The 16,766-nt window shown below is 55.6% G+C and overlaps 1 protein-coding gene across 3 annotated transcripts in view; it reads right to left on the reverse strand.

Moving 5' to 3' along the window:
- Positions 1-16,760, reverse strand: part of SH3GL1 (SH3 domain containing GRB2 like 1, endophilin A2) — a 31,757-nt gene extending 14,997 nt beyond the window's left edge. For 2 of the 3 annotated variants that reach the window (XM_026086733.1, XM_026086725.1), the window contains exon 1: positions 16,609-16,760. In XM_026086733.1, the coding sequence (XP_025942518.1) occupies positions 16,609-16,653 (45 nt within the window). In that variant the 5' untranslated portion in view covers positions 16,654-16,760. Of the gene's footprint in view, positions 1-10,380; positions 10,524-16,608 lie in introns of those variants that run through there. The other variant, XM_026086743.1, reaches the window with a different exon arrangement.
- Between the last annotated feature and the right edge of the window lie 6 nt (positions 16,761-16,766).

Consider the following 16,766-nt stretch of genomic DNA (forward strand, 5'->3'; position numbering starts at 1 on the left):
CGCCGGGACGGGATGCATACTAAAGCGATAAACCTGCAGCAAGCCCTGCCGCAGCCCAGAGAGAGGCAGGGCACAACCGCAGAGCCGAAGCCGAACGCCTCCTAGAGCAAATATTAGCACAAGATGATATAGCCGGGCGTTAGGGACCAGCGAGATAAAACTGCTTCAAAACAGGACGGCTGTTTACCTGCCATCACAACGCGGYGAAGCCGCAGGGTGGGGGAAGAGGGGAGGAGCGGGCAGCGCACACGCATTCCAGCGGAGGAGCTGGGAATCAATTCCTCACTTCACATCCGCGTTTAATTAAAAGGATCCTGCCAGTTCAAATGTGCCCTAGATAGCTGCGACCTGAGATCAGAGAGGTGCGTTCAATGCGATCCTGCCGGACGGCTCCCGGGCGCAGCGGCTCCCGCCCCCGGCAAACGCTATCGGCAGCGCAGCAGCCGGCCCGTTTCCCCCGCAGAAGCGCTCGGCCGGAGGGATGGGACGCGGCTCGGCTCCCCTGGCTGCTCCCGGTCGCCTCTCCCACTTGCCGCGGTCCCCGATCACCTTCGCAGCGGCGTGGGAGCGCGAACGATCGCCGTTTCCCCTTGCCGTTTCAGGCCTACAGCAGGGCTGCGCACGGTGGAAGATATTCGGAAATGAAAGACCTATTGTTTGACCTAACTATGGCAGCAGGAGCTCGGCTACGGGGAGAGGCAGGAATGATGTGTGTGCACGGGGCAAGGAGAGGCAGCGGAGAGGGCTCCTCTTTTATAGCAGCGGGTGGGGGAGAAACGCGAGCTCAAGGATAACAGGGGGCTGCACAGCCTCTCCCGAGATATCACACAAAATCCAYGCGTCCTTCCAGTCCGACAGCCTCAAAATCCTCTGTTCTTTCACCTCATTTACACAACTGCTATTCAACTCCAGGACAAGCTCCCAGCAGATAAAAAAGCAAATCTCCATCACTGGGTATCCTTATGCAATCCAGAGAAAGAGGAATCRGACAGGCAGGTATCAGTCACTTGATGCCGCCCGCGCAGTGACCGAAACCTAGCCGGATGCCGAAGGCAAGACGCAGGACCCTGGCACACCTACCCCAGCCCTACAGCTGCATTTCCCTCATTGCTGGCTGCATCATCATCCCGCATTAACATTCCTGCCGGGAGCGCGAGGCCGGAACCAGCACGTTTCATCGCACAGCAGGTGTGGTTGGCCGGGATGTGCCTGGATGTATTCAGGAGCACCGAGCATCGGAAGGGGTTTGGGGAGCAGCAGATGAGGCTCTTGCCCAAGACCAGCGATGGGACGTGCCGTGCTGCAGCGGGGCCTCGCGGCAGCGCTCCCAGGCGCCGGCACTGCTGTTGACAGAGGCATGACCAATGTGTATACAAAAAAGGAGGTTTTTGCACRCCGTTATCAGCAAACGTGAGTTCCCCGACAGAGCCGATAGGGAAGACGCCCCCAGCCTGCCTTTCCCCAGGTGAGGGGCGCCCGTGAGGCACCGCCGCCTCGAAACCCGGAGGACACATCTGCAGCACACCTGCACGCCTGCTCCCCGGGCGAGTCCTCGTCTGCCCAAGCCGTGAATGCGGGAGGCTGAAGTCGGCCTCTTTTTCCGCTCCTAAGCGAATCTCCCACGGAATTTCACATACCTGATTTTGATATTCTGCTCCCTAGCCTTTAAATATTTTCCAACAGGAAACGAACTTTGCCCAGCGCAGGGCCTAACTCCCTCCTCCGGCCTCAAACAAACAAAACGCACCAAGAGAAGCACAAAAATCTTTTTTTAACTCGCGTTCTTTTCCCGTAGCAAACAATCTGCCCTATTTATAGCATATCAAACGTATRCAATCATTGCATTCAAAACAGTTTGCCCACAGCGTAACGAAAACGTTTTGCTTCCACGGGCTGGCGCATCAAAGCCGCCTTCCTCCTCGCGGGCACCCTCAGAGCCCCGCGTCTCACCAGAAAGTTCCCTTCGCGAAATAAAAACCGCAGCYGAGCAAACAGACGAGCCGCGCTACCCTTCAGCAAAAAGCTCCCTTCATTAAAAACGAGCAAGTTCAGCGGAAAAAGCCAGCCCGCAAAATAATTACGAAGGTGCTGCGAATGTTTCGGATCCAAGAGGAACGGGGCTTTAGCACAACACCGAAGCGCAGCGGACGGACACGCAGAACAAGCGCTTAAGGGAGAGCTGCTGCTAATAGACGCCGAGGTTGCTGGTGCCCGCTTTCTCTTGCAGGTGGTAGCACATCTCGGTGGGCTGGTCCCACGAAAGCTAAATAAAGTCATCTTCACTGTTCCAGCTCAGCAAGGCACGACTCCCTGGAATTAAGCATAATTTTAGGTCATCTTCATGGGGAGCTTTATCATCGCAGCATCAGAGGCAGGCTGGGCAGTCGCAGCTCTGCAAACCCAACATGACAATTTACTCTGCTGCCGCGTGTGTATTTAGGATTTAAAATAGACCTGCAGYAAACGGGCCTGGTTACTTGGCCGCAGTCACAGGGCTCTCCTGTTCTGGGAGCTGGCGGTGGCAAGGGTGGAGAGCCCCAAGAAGGTCTCCTTGAGACACACTCTGTTTCTACAGCACGTTCAGGATAAGCAGAAGTTTGGCAGTGCTGGAATCCAGCTACGGCGGGTCTGGAAAACACCCAGGGTTTTTCCCCGGGCGCCCTGCAAGTCTCTGCCACCGCGCCGGGGACTGCAAGGCTCCTCGCCGAACCAGCTCGCGCAGGGAGGTGTCTTACGGCCCCCGGCAATCCCCCAGCAGACCTTTACAGGGAGGAGGCCCGCGTTTGATGTTCTGCGCCTCCGTGCCAACACAAAGCATCTCATGCAAGTTTAATTGTCACCTTCCTGGCGTAATCCTTGGAAACAAGGCAAGACTGGAAGGTGCTAGCCAAACGGCAGACACCAGTCGGGATCCGGACCACGCACACGTCGAGCCAAGCCCTCGCCTTTTCTCCCATATCCCTGTTTCCTGCCGCTCGCAAACGCCCGGGCAGCAGCTCGGCATGTCTCCAGCTCCCGGCCTCGAGGGCAGCGTGGCTGGGAACTGGAGAGAAAGGCGACGTGCCGTGGAGCAGCCACGGCCGACATCACCCCACCGCTAGCGTTGCGCTGCGCACACGGGAGAAAACCCCTTTTTTTCCCCAGCTAACTTGCAGTTCTTTCTGGTGTCAGCCAGGCCATGTCAGCTTTACATATGTGACCGGATATCATGTCTCCTCAGAGGCTTTTAAACTATCTTTGATGGCAATTCAACAGTATTTTTACAGCAGACATCCCTTCTTAAGGAAGCAGGTTACTGAGAAGCAGCAGACGTCCCAGTTTAACGAGAGATCGGCACGCCTACGGCAAAGCGCACGCTAATCTCAGCGCCTTCTTCCCACCTACTTTAAAGGGAAGAAAACAGACCCAAGTGTTTATGGCGTGGAATAAGGGACGAACATCTCTGCTGTGCCTCCGACGAAGGGGAAGGCAGATGCCTTGGCGAACCCCCGTGCTCCGAACAGCAGCTCCTGGGGTCCTCGCGAGGCTGGGCACTAGATTTGCACCCACTGGACTTTCTCACCCCTAAAAGTTGCTGCTCTAAACAGAGAAGACTGACGAGCGCTAGGAGGGGAAAGAGTACGAGAGGAAGTGATTTGCCTACTGTGAAGAGCAGGTTTGCAGCAGAGCTAAAAGCAGAAGCCTGCTGTGACTTGACAGAGCCCATCTCACCGTTTCCCACGTCCCGGGGCGGCCTTGGAAGGGCAGGGCAAATCGGAGAAATGGGAGCAGAAGCCGGAGGTCTCCCCTTCCTGCCCTGCAGAGCGAGCCACCATGGCCGGTTCCTAGTGTCCACCCTGCCACTGATCTGCCCAATTTCTGGGCACACGGACCTCACAGCTCCTCCAGCACCTGCAGCGCCGAGTGTCCCTGCTAAACAGCTTGCGTTAGCGTTTCTACTCCATTCCCCAGCCCTCAATCTCTTCCTGAACCTCCTTGCCTTTCCTCCTCCTGTTTCCTTCCTTGAAGGAAAGGGCTAGTCCCTTCTGAGACTTATCGCCCAAGCACCAGCGCGTACTCGTGCCAACGCACGTAGAGGTGATGCCGCTACCTTCAGCCCCGTGCACTACAGAAACGTGTCTAGGGACAAACGGAGCCATCCACCCCCTTAACCATCTGAAACGGGATCTGGCTGCTCTCTACCCTGCGCCAGAGCACGACTGCCTTGATTTGCAGCAAGAGGGACAGGAAGGTCGGCACAGAACGGCGCAGAGCTCCTRCCCTTCCCTCCTGACAAAGCAGAACATCTTCAAAGTGACCCCAGGTTGTAAGCTCATCATATAGGAACYGCAGAGAAAGAGCTGCCGCATGCAAAGGCAGCTTTCTAGGGAGCCACCTGTCAAATCACCTACTCAGAGCACTATCGAATGACTCATCTCCATCCAGCAGATGGGCTCGGAGGAATGAGGACAGCATGCATTAAAAAAATGTAACTTAAGTAGGAGCCAGCAGGCCAGACACGCAGAGCTGAGGCTGGAGAAGGGCATGTACGCTGCAATGCAGCCACTGCCTGCTTGCTCGGGGTGTTCGTCCTTTCCCTGCCTGCGGCGTGACGGCAGGATTTAAAATCCTAGCTGTGATGCCTGTTTATAAGGCCCTTGGTCCTGCTCTGCCTCAGCGTCGATCTCCAAAAGGGCCCGGCTGGCTCTCGCGGGGAGACGGCGTCCAGCAAAGCCGCCCTGGACTTAACGTACCTGCAGTGTAAAAACGCTTCCAGAAACAACTTGCTGCATCATCAGCCCCACAACCCTGAACCGACCCAGGGGCCCACCCTCGGCTCCTTCACGCTCTCCAAATCCCCTCTCTGCTCGCYGGCTGCCCATTACACGCACAAAAAGCCTTTCCAAGAGCGTTTCGTGCTTGTCAGCGTCTCACTGCTCTCCAAGCTACTCTTTCACCAGGAGAGAAATGCTGCCTCCTTTTCCTTGCCTGAATAGACGCCGACAGCTCGGCCTCGCCTTGGCTAATGCCGAGCCAGGAAAGGGCACCGGGGCTAGTTTGCAGAAAGGGCACAACGCCGCTTTAAAAGGAGTTTCACACCGGAGAAGAGGAAGTTTCAATGCTTATCGCTAATTCTGGGTAGACACTCAAAATGCTCTTACCGCATGAAAGCGGGCACCTCCCAACAGTCAGCAGTACCGATTTGCATCAGAAACATCTTCCCCTATTATTAGTTACTTCTCTCGTGCTCTGTACCAAATGAGACATAATTTCTATTCAGCTAGAAAAACAAAAAATTTGGGTCAAGTTAACAGCGAAAACAAAAACTCCTCTCTCGCACTGGCATTGCTCTTCTCTTTGCCCATTTGCCACGACTGTAGCAGTTTACAGGAGGAAGCACTCTAAACCGAGGGGAAACATGGAATATTTGCCTTGCATTCAGATTTCCTGCCCGGCCTCCCTGCGTCCCATTAGGCCACGAGGCTCTCGGAAGAGCCCGAGTTAATTCTGGCCTGACTTTTCCAGATTTGCTGAGCAATCATTTCCCAGCAACTGCACCAGCCGTTTGCGCACCTGGGGGAAAAGCGGGGCGGATGCTCCAAGCTGCTCATTAGATATGGCATAAAAGCACAAAATATTGTCACTGAAGTGCCTCCGGGTAATCACAAGCACTGGTTTCCGCTTGCCTCCTTTGCCAGATACTAGCACAGCTTCAATGACAAGCCAAGGCGGACAACAAGCTGAGGCCCCGTCCTCTGCCAGCGTATGCAGGATCAGCACCAGCAGTCCACCTGCAGCCCACGYGCTGCTCCTAAGGATTACGCAGAAAGCAATGGAAAAAAAAGAAAAAAAAAAAAAGGAAAGCTGTACTCAGGAGGGCTTACAACACCGGTACCTCTCCAGGGAAAACACAACAGCCACAGGGCAACCTGTGAGGAGCGCTTGGAAATAGCAGCGGACAGAACTTGGGCTCCTGCACAAACCGAGGCAGATGGAAAACACTTCCCCCGGGGCACAGGACCCCCCGGCATCACCAAGCAAAAGCCCCGAACAGCCACAGAGCCCAGGCCCTAGCYGAGAACCGAGGAGGAGGCAGAAGAACGTCCCGATCTGCAGCGTGATGAGACCGAAGCAGGCCGACGGGCCGCGCTGGAAAGCAGCTGTGCGGGAAGCTGCTCCGGCCATGGTGGCATTCGGTTTGAGATGGGAGACGGCRCTAGTGAGTTCAGGGAAGAGTCAAGGTGAGGAACCAGACAGGTTTACCGACACGGCGAGATTGAAAACTTCGRCAGTAGCTCAACTCTTTAAAAAGGAAGGCAAAACCCCTCTTGCGGACGTTAAGGGCAGCAGCGAGAGGTCTGGGCTGAGCGCTTGTAACATCCCCGTCGTCATACGGAGAGCGTTAGCCAAACGAGAGCTACAGGACRGGCCTAATGGCATCTCGGCGCACACAGACATCAAAGAGGCAGAGAAATAATTCAGGCTGCTATAAATAYACACTTTCCTTTGTTAACCTGAATACTAGGAAAAGCTTAGCGGCTATCAGACCGGAGCACAGCATCCTAAGGAAAAGGAGAGGGGGAACGAGGGAACAGGCCTTCGCGAGACTGCAGCAGGGAACAACGCGGCAACGGCGCGACGGGCCGGATCAGCCCCCTCTCCCGTGCCGGTTCCTCGAAGAGCTTGGCACGGGGGACTTCTCCGCATCCAGGTGCTCCGCCGGGCTTTCAGCCCCTACGGGATGATGCTGAAGCCATGCGCTTTTCTTGCCACATACCAGTGACGCTTGCCAAGGCTCATTTTGGAATTGTTTAAATGGGAAAAGCTCTGCCAGCCCTTTGCAGTTCAGCTTTAGTCTGAAGATGACACTATTGATGCATCACTACCGCTTTTGTGCCTTGCGGCTAGAGCAGTAGGTGCATCAGGAATTGTGGCAGCTAACGTTCAGATTATATTATCCCTTTCGAGCCCAAAATGCAGGTTCCCTCGGTCTTTAAAATTCATTCAATRCAATTAGGAGGAGCTTTACTGTAGATGAGAATAGCTCATCTGGCTATGAYGAGAAGAGCAACATCTGGCGCTCCAGATCTGAGCCTGCCCAATGCCCCATAAGTCCACCCAAAAGCATGTGCACTGACACGCGTCAGCGACAAACAAGATGCTTTTTAAATGCTTCACCATTTAGCTACAAAGTGAAGAAGATCGGGGCGGGAGGGGAACTTTTGGCAAGAACAGCACCTTCTTACTCAGTGGATTTGCTTTGGGGGTGGATAATTGTTCACCCTTTTTCTGCCTATTTTATCGTGAAGGTGGCAAGATTACGTTTAAATATAGCTAGTCCTGTAAAGCCAAAACAAATTTGGTCAAGAAAATGGTTAGTAAATTATCACAGCTGAATAAAGCCTGGGCCAAAAAGAACACACAGCCTGGTTTGCAAATTCTTAGATGAATTATGAAGCATTTTCCTCAATTAGAAAAAGCCCTTCAAAGCTTTAATCATGCAAATTTTATCCTCCGTCTGAAAGACGGAATTTCATTATGGAGATGTGTTTAACTCTTTTTTTTTTTTTCCCCAAGCAGAAGAGCAAGCTAATTAGTGACATTATCACGAGTTTTATTAATAGCCAGTTAACGTGAGATAGGAAGATTCCCAAAATTCCCAGTGGCTTCAAAAGCAAAAGACAGGCTCTAGCGAGAAGGTATCGGCACCAAAGCTAACTACGCACGCCGCAGGCTAGGAGGCTTCTCCTGGGAGAGCGAGCAGCCCGGCTCTCCACGGACTCTCCGGCCGCGGCAAGGCAGGTCCGCAGGCACCTCAACGGAAACCCTCGCACCCCTATAAATTATTGCTTTTATAATCAAGGCCAAGAGGGGGTTGAAACTCGTGCTAAGTCATGTYGCGCGGAAGCTTGTTACGAGAGAGGCTCAGCGATGCCACGGGGCATTTCTAGCCCGAAGGGGCCGGATCCTTCCCCGTCGGCTCGGGCTCAGCACCGACATGACTCACCTGCTCCCCAGCCGCAGGGTCTGACTCACGGCCGGGGACATGCGGCGGCAGCGAGGGATGCAGCCTGGGAGGGCACGGCTCTGCAGAACGATGCAAAAGGCCACGGCGGAGCAACGGCTCCGGGCCCCGGACTTCTCAGGCCGGGCCAACGATTTAATCGGCAAGCRGCAAAAGAAGATGGCAAGGCCGGCAGCACAGCCCTCCGCGCCCCAGGCGTCTCCTGAAACAGCATCAGTGCCCGGACGCACCACCGAGCCTCCGTGCACGCGAGTTCAGCTGCCCTTACAAACCCAAGACCTTCTGCATTAGGGATTTATTCTGTTTCCGACCTTTYCAGGAGTTTGGCAGCTGGCTTGAGCGGTGCAAGGGGGAAGGGGCAGGGACATGCCGCATCCACGCGGCTGCCGCCGGCTCAGCTCCGGGCGGGCACTGCAAGAACCTCCTCGCACCCCACGCCACGCACAGCGCGCACACCAACTCTCCCCCGTGTTTTCTAGCAACATCACCCAAAAGATCTTTCCTAGTGCGCTCTTCATACGAGTCTTTCAGCTCTCTGCAAGACCCCGCGCTGTAAACCTCAGCCGACTGGTGCAGGAGAAAAGCTCCCATACGGCATGGGCTGTTGGAAGGAGCGTGGGGGGAGGCGTTGAAGGGAGCCGACTCTTCCTCCCACCGAACACGCTCACAGACCCAGAGGCGCAGCTGCTCCCTTGGCACCGGAGGGGCACAAACGGGGAACMGCTTCCCCTCAGCTAACGCCGACTTCTGCAAAAGAGGCTGCAGCCTCCCCTCGAGGGGCGCCCGGCACGTCGAGGCAGCCTGCAGCGGCGCCTCGCCTTTTACGCTAGCGCTTCTGCAACCCCGGCCGCGATTATCCGCCCTGCTCCCAGCGCAGCAAAGCCTCCTGCAGCCCCTCTGCGCCGCGCTTTGCCGTCTCTCCGGGTTCGCCACCCATCTGCTGGGGGTGGGACGGTGCTCCGAGCCCTGGCAAAAGGCACCGGCATATGTAGGAATGGGGGAAGAGAAGGAACAAAAAAAAATGTGCGAAAGAAATGATTCAGCTTTTACAAGCCAGCCTGCCTGATCTCATCCGTATTTTGCTCTTTCCCAGGAGGAAAGTATTGGCAGGGAGAAGTGGGAGGAAGGATTTCCTTCCACGGCATCCAGAAACCATCCCCCTCGGCACTGTCCTGCTTCTTACGCTTTCAATAGTTCACCCATAACCTAACCTGTTAAACAGACAGATAAATAAATAATTTTAGACAGAAAGCCCCAATGCAGGCAGGCATTGCCACGCGGAGCAAGATGAGGACGAGGAATCAGTGCTCCTGAATTCCGCACGATTCCTCCACAGCCTTGAGTGAGTCACGTATCCTTCCTGCGTCCCAGATTCCCCCAGCTGTAAACACAGGATAATACTTTCCCTGTTTAACATTAAAAACGAGGAGGGGGGTAAACCAGGCAGGGTACGGAGAGCTGGAGTTTTCCACCTCCRTTTTCTGTCTTTGCCTTCGAGAAACAGAGCTCTCGTACTATTAGAGCCTGATGGCTGGGAAAGCAATCTTAAAAAAAAAAAAAGATTAAAAAGCCACGTTAAAGTAACGGATACAGAGACACGATCCACCCCCTGCCTGCGACTCCAGACAGGCTGAACAATACTGAGAAAGCTCCAAACTGCCCCATTCCGGGGGCTGCCCAGCTCAGCTCCGACAATAATTAACCACCAAAACAATGTTGCCATACCAGGTATTTCACCGATGACGAGTCACGCGAGGCAGGAGGGGGCATTAATATTAAAAGTACCCTGCACGCAGTGTTTTTAGCCAGGCGTGACAGCAGGCATTTATACAAGCGTGTCGTTATCTCCCAGGGCAGGAGGAAGCATTTGCCGGGTCCAGTCCCCTTCGCTCAGTTTGCCGAGAGCAGAGGACGTCTGTCCTCCCCCACTTTTTTACCGGCCGTACGCRGCTCTGCAAACACATGCATCATTTAAGCACCGATCCCCAGCGACAGCAAAGAGCTCAGGGCTGCGGCACGTCAGGTGAGGATGACGGCTACGACACGGCTGAGGCCGAGGGCTGAACAAGGCTCCCTCCCTCCCTGGGCCCTGCCTGGCTCGTCGTGCACCGCGCGACTGCCTTGCCGCGCACGGGACGTCGCGCTGCGCCCGAACGAACCCGGCTCTCCTCCAGCCCTCCGCCTCAGGAGCACGTTAATGTTCAAAGACAAACCAGGGAGGCTGCAGGGGACTCTGGCCCAGGTTAATATTAATAGAATAAACACCGGGTACCGCGGGAGTCTGGCAGGAATCAGCAGAATCCCTTGACTCCCTAGTTCAAATTCTCATTTATAGATAAGGCACTTATGCTGCCAACTGCTTCTTCAGGAATTACCTGTTCTTCGTGCCACCACGACATCCAACCTCTGCTCTGCCTTTGTCACCACCCAACAGCACTTCCTACATCAAGCGTGGCCCTGAGCTGCCTGGAGGTGACTTCTCCCAGTCCTGAGGAGAGACTTGCAAGGAAAAATCAAAGGATTTGTTCTTCTGGGTTTGAAACAAGAAGGAAACACAACATAATCAAAAGAGAAGCTCATATACATATTGTTATGAGAACAAGACAGAACTGAAGGCAGCCTACTGCAGAAACTCCTTCTGCTCTGAATTGAACAGACCAACTGGAGCATCAAGGTAAAGCATCGCTGTCTGCAAGCTGCCGCGACCGCCTCTGAGTCAGCAAACGCAGCAGAAAAGCCAAGGAGTGACCTGCTTGGAAGATCTCCTCTTGCTCCTCAGACGGCATCTCTGAGGGATGGGCTGAGACTTGCTTGGAGGTGGCACAGTACGGGGGTTTGTCCTGTGCACCAGCGGAAAGTTCACCAGAACAGTTCAAAAAACACGCGAGCCTGAAACAGCACCTCAAACCCACTCCCCGGGCCTGGCTTCTCCACTGGCAGCTCCGGTGCTCTCCTGGGTGAAGTCTTCACCCTGCTGTAGTAGCAAGAGCTTCCCTGCCTGCTGTACAAGGACTTCACTCGCAGACGTGCCCAGCCAGCCCCTTTGCCGTGTCTAGGCCACCGTCTGCACGCATGAGTGCCTTGCAGCTCCCAGGTGCACGGGACAGCTGAAAAACCACCACTCAGTGCATTTTGGCTCCACTCCTGGCCCGACTGTTTGCTGGAGGATTCAAGCGAAGCCAGCGTGAAGTTCTCATGTCACTGCAGAGCACAGACCACCAAGGAGCAGCAGCAGGTRGAGGTAGCTCTGCCTTGCTGCTCGCCACTGCTGCGCTGGTAACTGCCCCGTAGCACGTTCAGCAACGGGAGCACGGCCCTGCGTCTCCACCGCTCTTGGAGTTGGCAGCTTAACTCCATCCTTGTGTCATCCACGGCCTCAACTCTGCCAACGGTTAGTTTGAGCCAAAATGTGCATAAAAAACTCCAGGTGCGGCAGGCTCCAAAGAGCAGGAGAAACCTACAGCTGGAGGGCAGGCACAACCCAAAACATCGGTAGCAAGACAGGGCACTGACAGAYGAGCGCTGGCCAGGGAAATAGGCCTCCGTGGGTTTTGTTTTCCAATCTAAAAGGTTATCCTGCACGCCGCACAGCCCGTTTCCCTTCTAGTGGGGGAGCCCATGCTGCACAGCACGTTTGTGACAGCCAGAGAAACCCACCGCCCAGCTGCACGCAGAGCAAAGGAAGCGAGCGGAAAGGCATCTTCTGAGCAAAATCCCGAGAAGGCCAAAGGGAAGGAGAGAGAGCATCCGCCCTGCCAGCTGCACTCTCTCCCCCAGCCACAAAACAGCCCTCCTGCAGCACGTCTAGGACCAGATTCATCTGCTTCAGCCTTTTAAGCAGACACCGCCGCGGCGCAATACCTGGGCGCCAAGTGGAGGGGCAGGAGGTTCTCAGGACTCATTATCAACTGGCTGGACAACACGCGCTACAAGCGCACAGGGCTTGGAAACTGCTTGACCCTTCTGGGATGAAACAACCATCGTAAGCTACCAAGCATATCCTGAGCTCTCAGACCAGGCGGAAAGAAAGCGCTACCTACTCATGTTCAAAAGCATCCTCAGAAGCCTTGAGAGCAGTCACCAAACTCAGGAAAGAGCGTGTATGTCAAGGGCTCGTTGGTTTTAATTAGCACTCGCTTCTCCCCCTCTCCGAAAACGGCCTTTGTATTTCACGTGTGGAGGAGGAGATTGCTGGTCTTTGTCTCAGGCCAGGACTAACTGTCCTCGCTCCTCAAACCCTGGAAAGGGAAGAGGATGTTATCTTACAGCGCGGAGGGCTGCCTTTCTACGCGACATACTGCAGCTTTTGACATAACCACTACTTGCCGCTGTGACCTGCGGCTGGAGATCACAAGCTCCGGGGGCAGGCAGCCAGCGGCAGGGAAGCAGGTCCCCCAGACGCAGCAGAAGACAACCTGTTGTTTGCCCCCCCGGTTTAAGCCTGGGCAGGTTTAGCAAGGCTCAGACCACACAGACCTTGGAGGACGCTAATGCCATTCCGCATGACACCGGCGCCTAGGGCTGAACGCCAGCTTGTTTTTAGAAGAGCGACGCCGCCTTTCCAGGCGGAGAGCGCAACCCTTGCTTAGGCTGCACCTGCTCTCCAAACCGAACCAACGGCACATCCACTAATACAAAAACGGGTCTAACGCGTCGCCAGAAGGGCGTTTGGCAAGTTCCTTCTGCTCAAAGCAGAGCAGCCCTCCTGCCCTAGCAGCAGGGAGAGGAGGCTTCTCTCGGAGCCAGCTATGGGCAGCAGCCTGCGCTCACGGTACGGCCTCCGAAGGGCCCCTCGTTCGCCTGAGTCAGCATCAGCCGAGCCGGGAGGCACGGTGACACCGTGCTGATGTGGCCACCGCCGGCACGGTACCATTCCCCGGATCAGACCCGTCCCTAGCGAGAAGGGCCGTGCCGCTTTTCCAACCTCGGCGGTGTCACGCAGGGCACGACTGCCGGGTAGCGAGAGGCAGTTCGGCTCTCGCGGAGGGAGGCGACTCCTTCACCAGTATCACACCCCGACAGCGCTGCCTCCACCCTAGGGCTTGTCCCTTCRGAGCGGTGGTAGATAACCCGCTGATAGCAGCTAGCGCTGCTGTTCTACGGCTAAGGAGCACCAAACCCACAAACACCCTCGGCTCTAAGCACCAGCCTCGCCGAGGAAGAGCAGAGGCACTGCTGTTTCTTTGCCCTGCCTGCCCAGCTTGTCTCTCCACCAAGCGTATCACGTTATTGCGGTTAATGGAAAGTCTGGCGGATGTTAAACGTTGTACTTCAGGACTTGGATCGAGGCTCCAAGAAAAGCAAATGGCGCAAGCRAAGCCACTTCTCCACTGCAGGGTTTTGCCCCCTCCTTTGTACCTGAGCGGCCACCGTTGGGTCAAGGCCGGACGGAGCCCGGGACTGGCCAGGTCTCACATCCCTGGCGCTGACGGAGGCTGCAGCGTCACTTCCCACCTCGCTCCTGGCTCACAGTGCTGGAACTCAAAGATGCTGTTGTTTCTCCCCCTCCCTCTTGGGAAAATGTTTTCTACAGGATTTTTTCTTTTCTTTTTTAAAAAAGAACATTTCACTGCGAACTAGCAAAACCTGTTCTGGACGCGCACGCAGAACTGTTCACCATCTGCAGCATTTGCAAGCAGGGCTCTTTCTGCAGGATACCATCTTGGCGCTCTGCTGCGTGTGGGCGCCTGGCAGCCTCACCCAGGGAGCACGCAGACCCACAGGAACCAGACAAGTCAGGCCCTCCCGAGGGCAGGAGCGCAGGACCAAGCCCTCTCCGCCGCCCGCAGCACCACCCTGCTCCCTCTGGCTCCGGAGGAGGCTGAACTGGCAGCCTCTTCTCGCTGGGAGGCGAGGGGGGAAATCCCACACCCGCCGCTGCAGCAACRTCGATTTTCTGAGATGGTCCTCGCAGGCCCCGGTCCTGGCTACGTTCTCCTTCAATTAACAACAGACACGGAATTAAACGCAACATTTTAGGAAAAATCTTCCACATGTTTGGGTTTGGCAGCACCTAACACCTTTAAGAGAGCCAAAAAATAACTAATCTTCCTTCTCCTTCAGCCAAGGAGTGCAAGAGTGGGACTGGTGGAAGGAGGGGGAAGAAGGGTGAGAAGGGAACGTGGAGGAGGAGAACGCAGGAAAATGGTAGAACTGGGACCAATCGCTCCCAGATCGCAGAAAAAGAATGTCTAAAAGCTCAGATGCTTCTCTGCGTCCCAGTCACCGGGATGCTCCGAAGGAGCCAGCAGGGACTATCCTCGGAAAGCAGACTGCCTTCCTCTGCTTCCCTGCAAAGTGTGCAATTCACTTCTGCAATCGTACCACGAATGTTGGCAGCAAGCCTCGCGTTAAACTCGATTTGTTCAGATTAAATCAGCTTCCAAAACCCTGCAGCAACAAGAGCCGCAAGAGAACTCAAGGTGCAATTGCACATGCTCCTTATCTCCCACGTTTTAATATCGCCCTTGAATGCAGTGTCTAAGTGTTCAAATAAAGTACGTGCCTACACACACGATACACAAACAGGCCACCAAGTTGGATATTTGGGCCACCTCTTACCAAAGAACCTCACTGAGTTTGATTTTCCCCAAGCAACTAGAAGAGTTCCTTTCAAAAAAAATTACATATGTAACATAAAAACACCTGCAAAGGCCACCTGTGAATTTACCTCAGTTTAAAATAATTCCCTTGCTGAAAGCTTTTATCAGATGTTTTAGGATGACATATTTAGACTTCAGAATCACGTTACTTTTGACTCACAGATGAGCTTTCACCTCTAATTGCCCTGCCACGACAACACTGCAGATCTGCACGAGTAAAATSCTCCAACGACAAATTTTCAGCACAACCTTTCCCTGGGAAGTTGTAAAAAACATGATGCAGGGGATTGCTTTGCYGCTGTGAGAAAGGGGATGGGGGAACAACTTCAGGAATCTATTATTTTGTTTTGCTGTTTAAGCAAAATGCTTTTACATAAATACAGCCAAGAAAGGAGGCAACACACGTAGCAAACATATTTGGACCAAGCTCGGAAGCGTTGAAACGCTACGCCTGGAAAACATACAGAGCCTATTGGTAGATCAGTACAAAATTCATCTGTCTTAAATTTAAAACAGGGGCACTAAAGCAGTAATTGGGGAAAGCCAGAGCGGTGTTTTTCATCAGGAAGTTTTGCTGATTCCTGCTTCATTCCAAAAAATATGTTAAAAAAAGAAATCCCAAGCGTTAGTTTCGGAAGCATCGATAAGCACCAGGGTAACCGCTCAGGGAGGGAGGGAGGGGGAACGGCCAGCCGTAACGCAGAGGAGGGGGGACGAAGCGTTTGCGAACCGCGTTAGACGCCAATTCCCCTGCGTTGAGCCGGGGAGCGTCAGCCCACTGCCGAGCCGCGAGGAGCCGTACCTAAGATCCACTTTTTACGCAGCTGTAAACACGCTTTTTACTTCAGGAGTGTCGCTTTGAACTATCAATTAAGGAAGATTTTAAATGGTTTCATTTGGCCAATAAATCAGTAAAAAATTGCACCCCTGACAGTTTTCCCAGCATCGCCAGGCCTCTATTTCCTGCGCAGCACATCCGCAGGCTGAGAAGCTGGACACCCTCGCYCTGCAAACCGCAAAATCCTTTCCCGGTCCCGATGCCAGCTACTATCAAGGAAGCGGGAGCTTCCTGAGGTTAGGCTGCAGCTGCTCTCTGCCAGGCCGGGGTTAAAGAGGGCCGGCGATCCCCAGCCACGACCTCACCTTCCGGGCCCGAATTCTGCTCTGCTGCAGAATTTCAGCCTTTGCTTTTTTTGTTTTTTCGCTCCTGGAAGCCATACGCCGACTTGATGTCTAGCGCAAGGGCATCTCGCGGCCCGAGGCTCTGCGCCGCGCTGATCTGTCGCTGCCCTGGCGCCTGTYGAACGGCCGCGGCTCGCTCGCGGCAAGGTTTTGGACGCAGAACAAGCTCCCTCCGTCCCRCGGTCATGTCGGGGACGTCGTCCCTCTCTGACAGATGGGAGCAGCACGTCCGCGCCGTGACACCGACCTGGAAAGACGACTTCGAGCGCTGCTAGAAAGCGGCGGCCAACCTGCCGGCATCGCGACGCCGGGATCCGCCAGCGCGAAACGAGCAGCCGTGTCCCCACTGGCTTCACGCCGATGGGCGAAGACGGGGACCGCGGCAATGGCCGCGCCGGGACCGGGACCGGGGCCGCGTCCCCGTCTGCTGCCAGCTCGGCCCAGGCGTCGGGCGAGCTCGGAGGGCGGCGGGCGGCCGGAGCGGGGAGGCTCCGCCATGTCGCCCCGCGCCAGCGGCCCTCGGCCTCCCCGCGGCTGCGGGATCGCCCCGCCGGAGCCACCGGGAGGGGACAGCGGCGACACCGGACCCCGGTACCGGGGAGGGAGCAGCGGACACCGGCACGCGGACGGGTACCGGCACCGGTCCGGGAGTAACGGCGGGCTGTCAGACGGAGAGGCCCCGGCACCGCACCGGGATACCGGGGGCACCGGGAATAACGGCTGGCACCAAGCCAGGGGAGGTGACAGGGGCAAGAAGGGGTATCGGCACCGCACCGGGACACCGGGGGGGGGGGGTTAACGGCGGGGGCCGGGCCTCACCTGGCTCGCCTTGTAGAACTGCTTCTTCAGCCCCGCCACCGACATGCTGCCGCCTCTGCCGGCCGCGCACGGACACAGCGGGCGCGCGGAGCCCAGCACGGCCCGGCCGCTGCCGCTTCCGCCGCCAGGAAGCGCCGCGTCCCGTCCTGTCCCGTCCC

This window comes from Apteryx rowi, unplaced genomic scaffold (assembly GCF_003343035.1).
Source record: "Apteryx rowi isolate R43461 unplaced genomic scaffold, aptRow1 scaffold_1199, whole genome shotgun sequence".
Classification (NCBI taxonomy): Eukaryota; Metazoa; Chordata; class Aves; order Apterygiformes; family Apterygidae; genus Apteryx; species Apteryx rowi.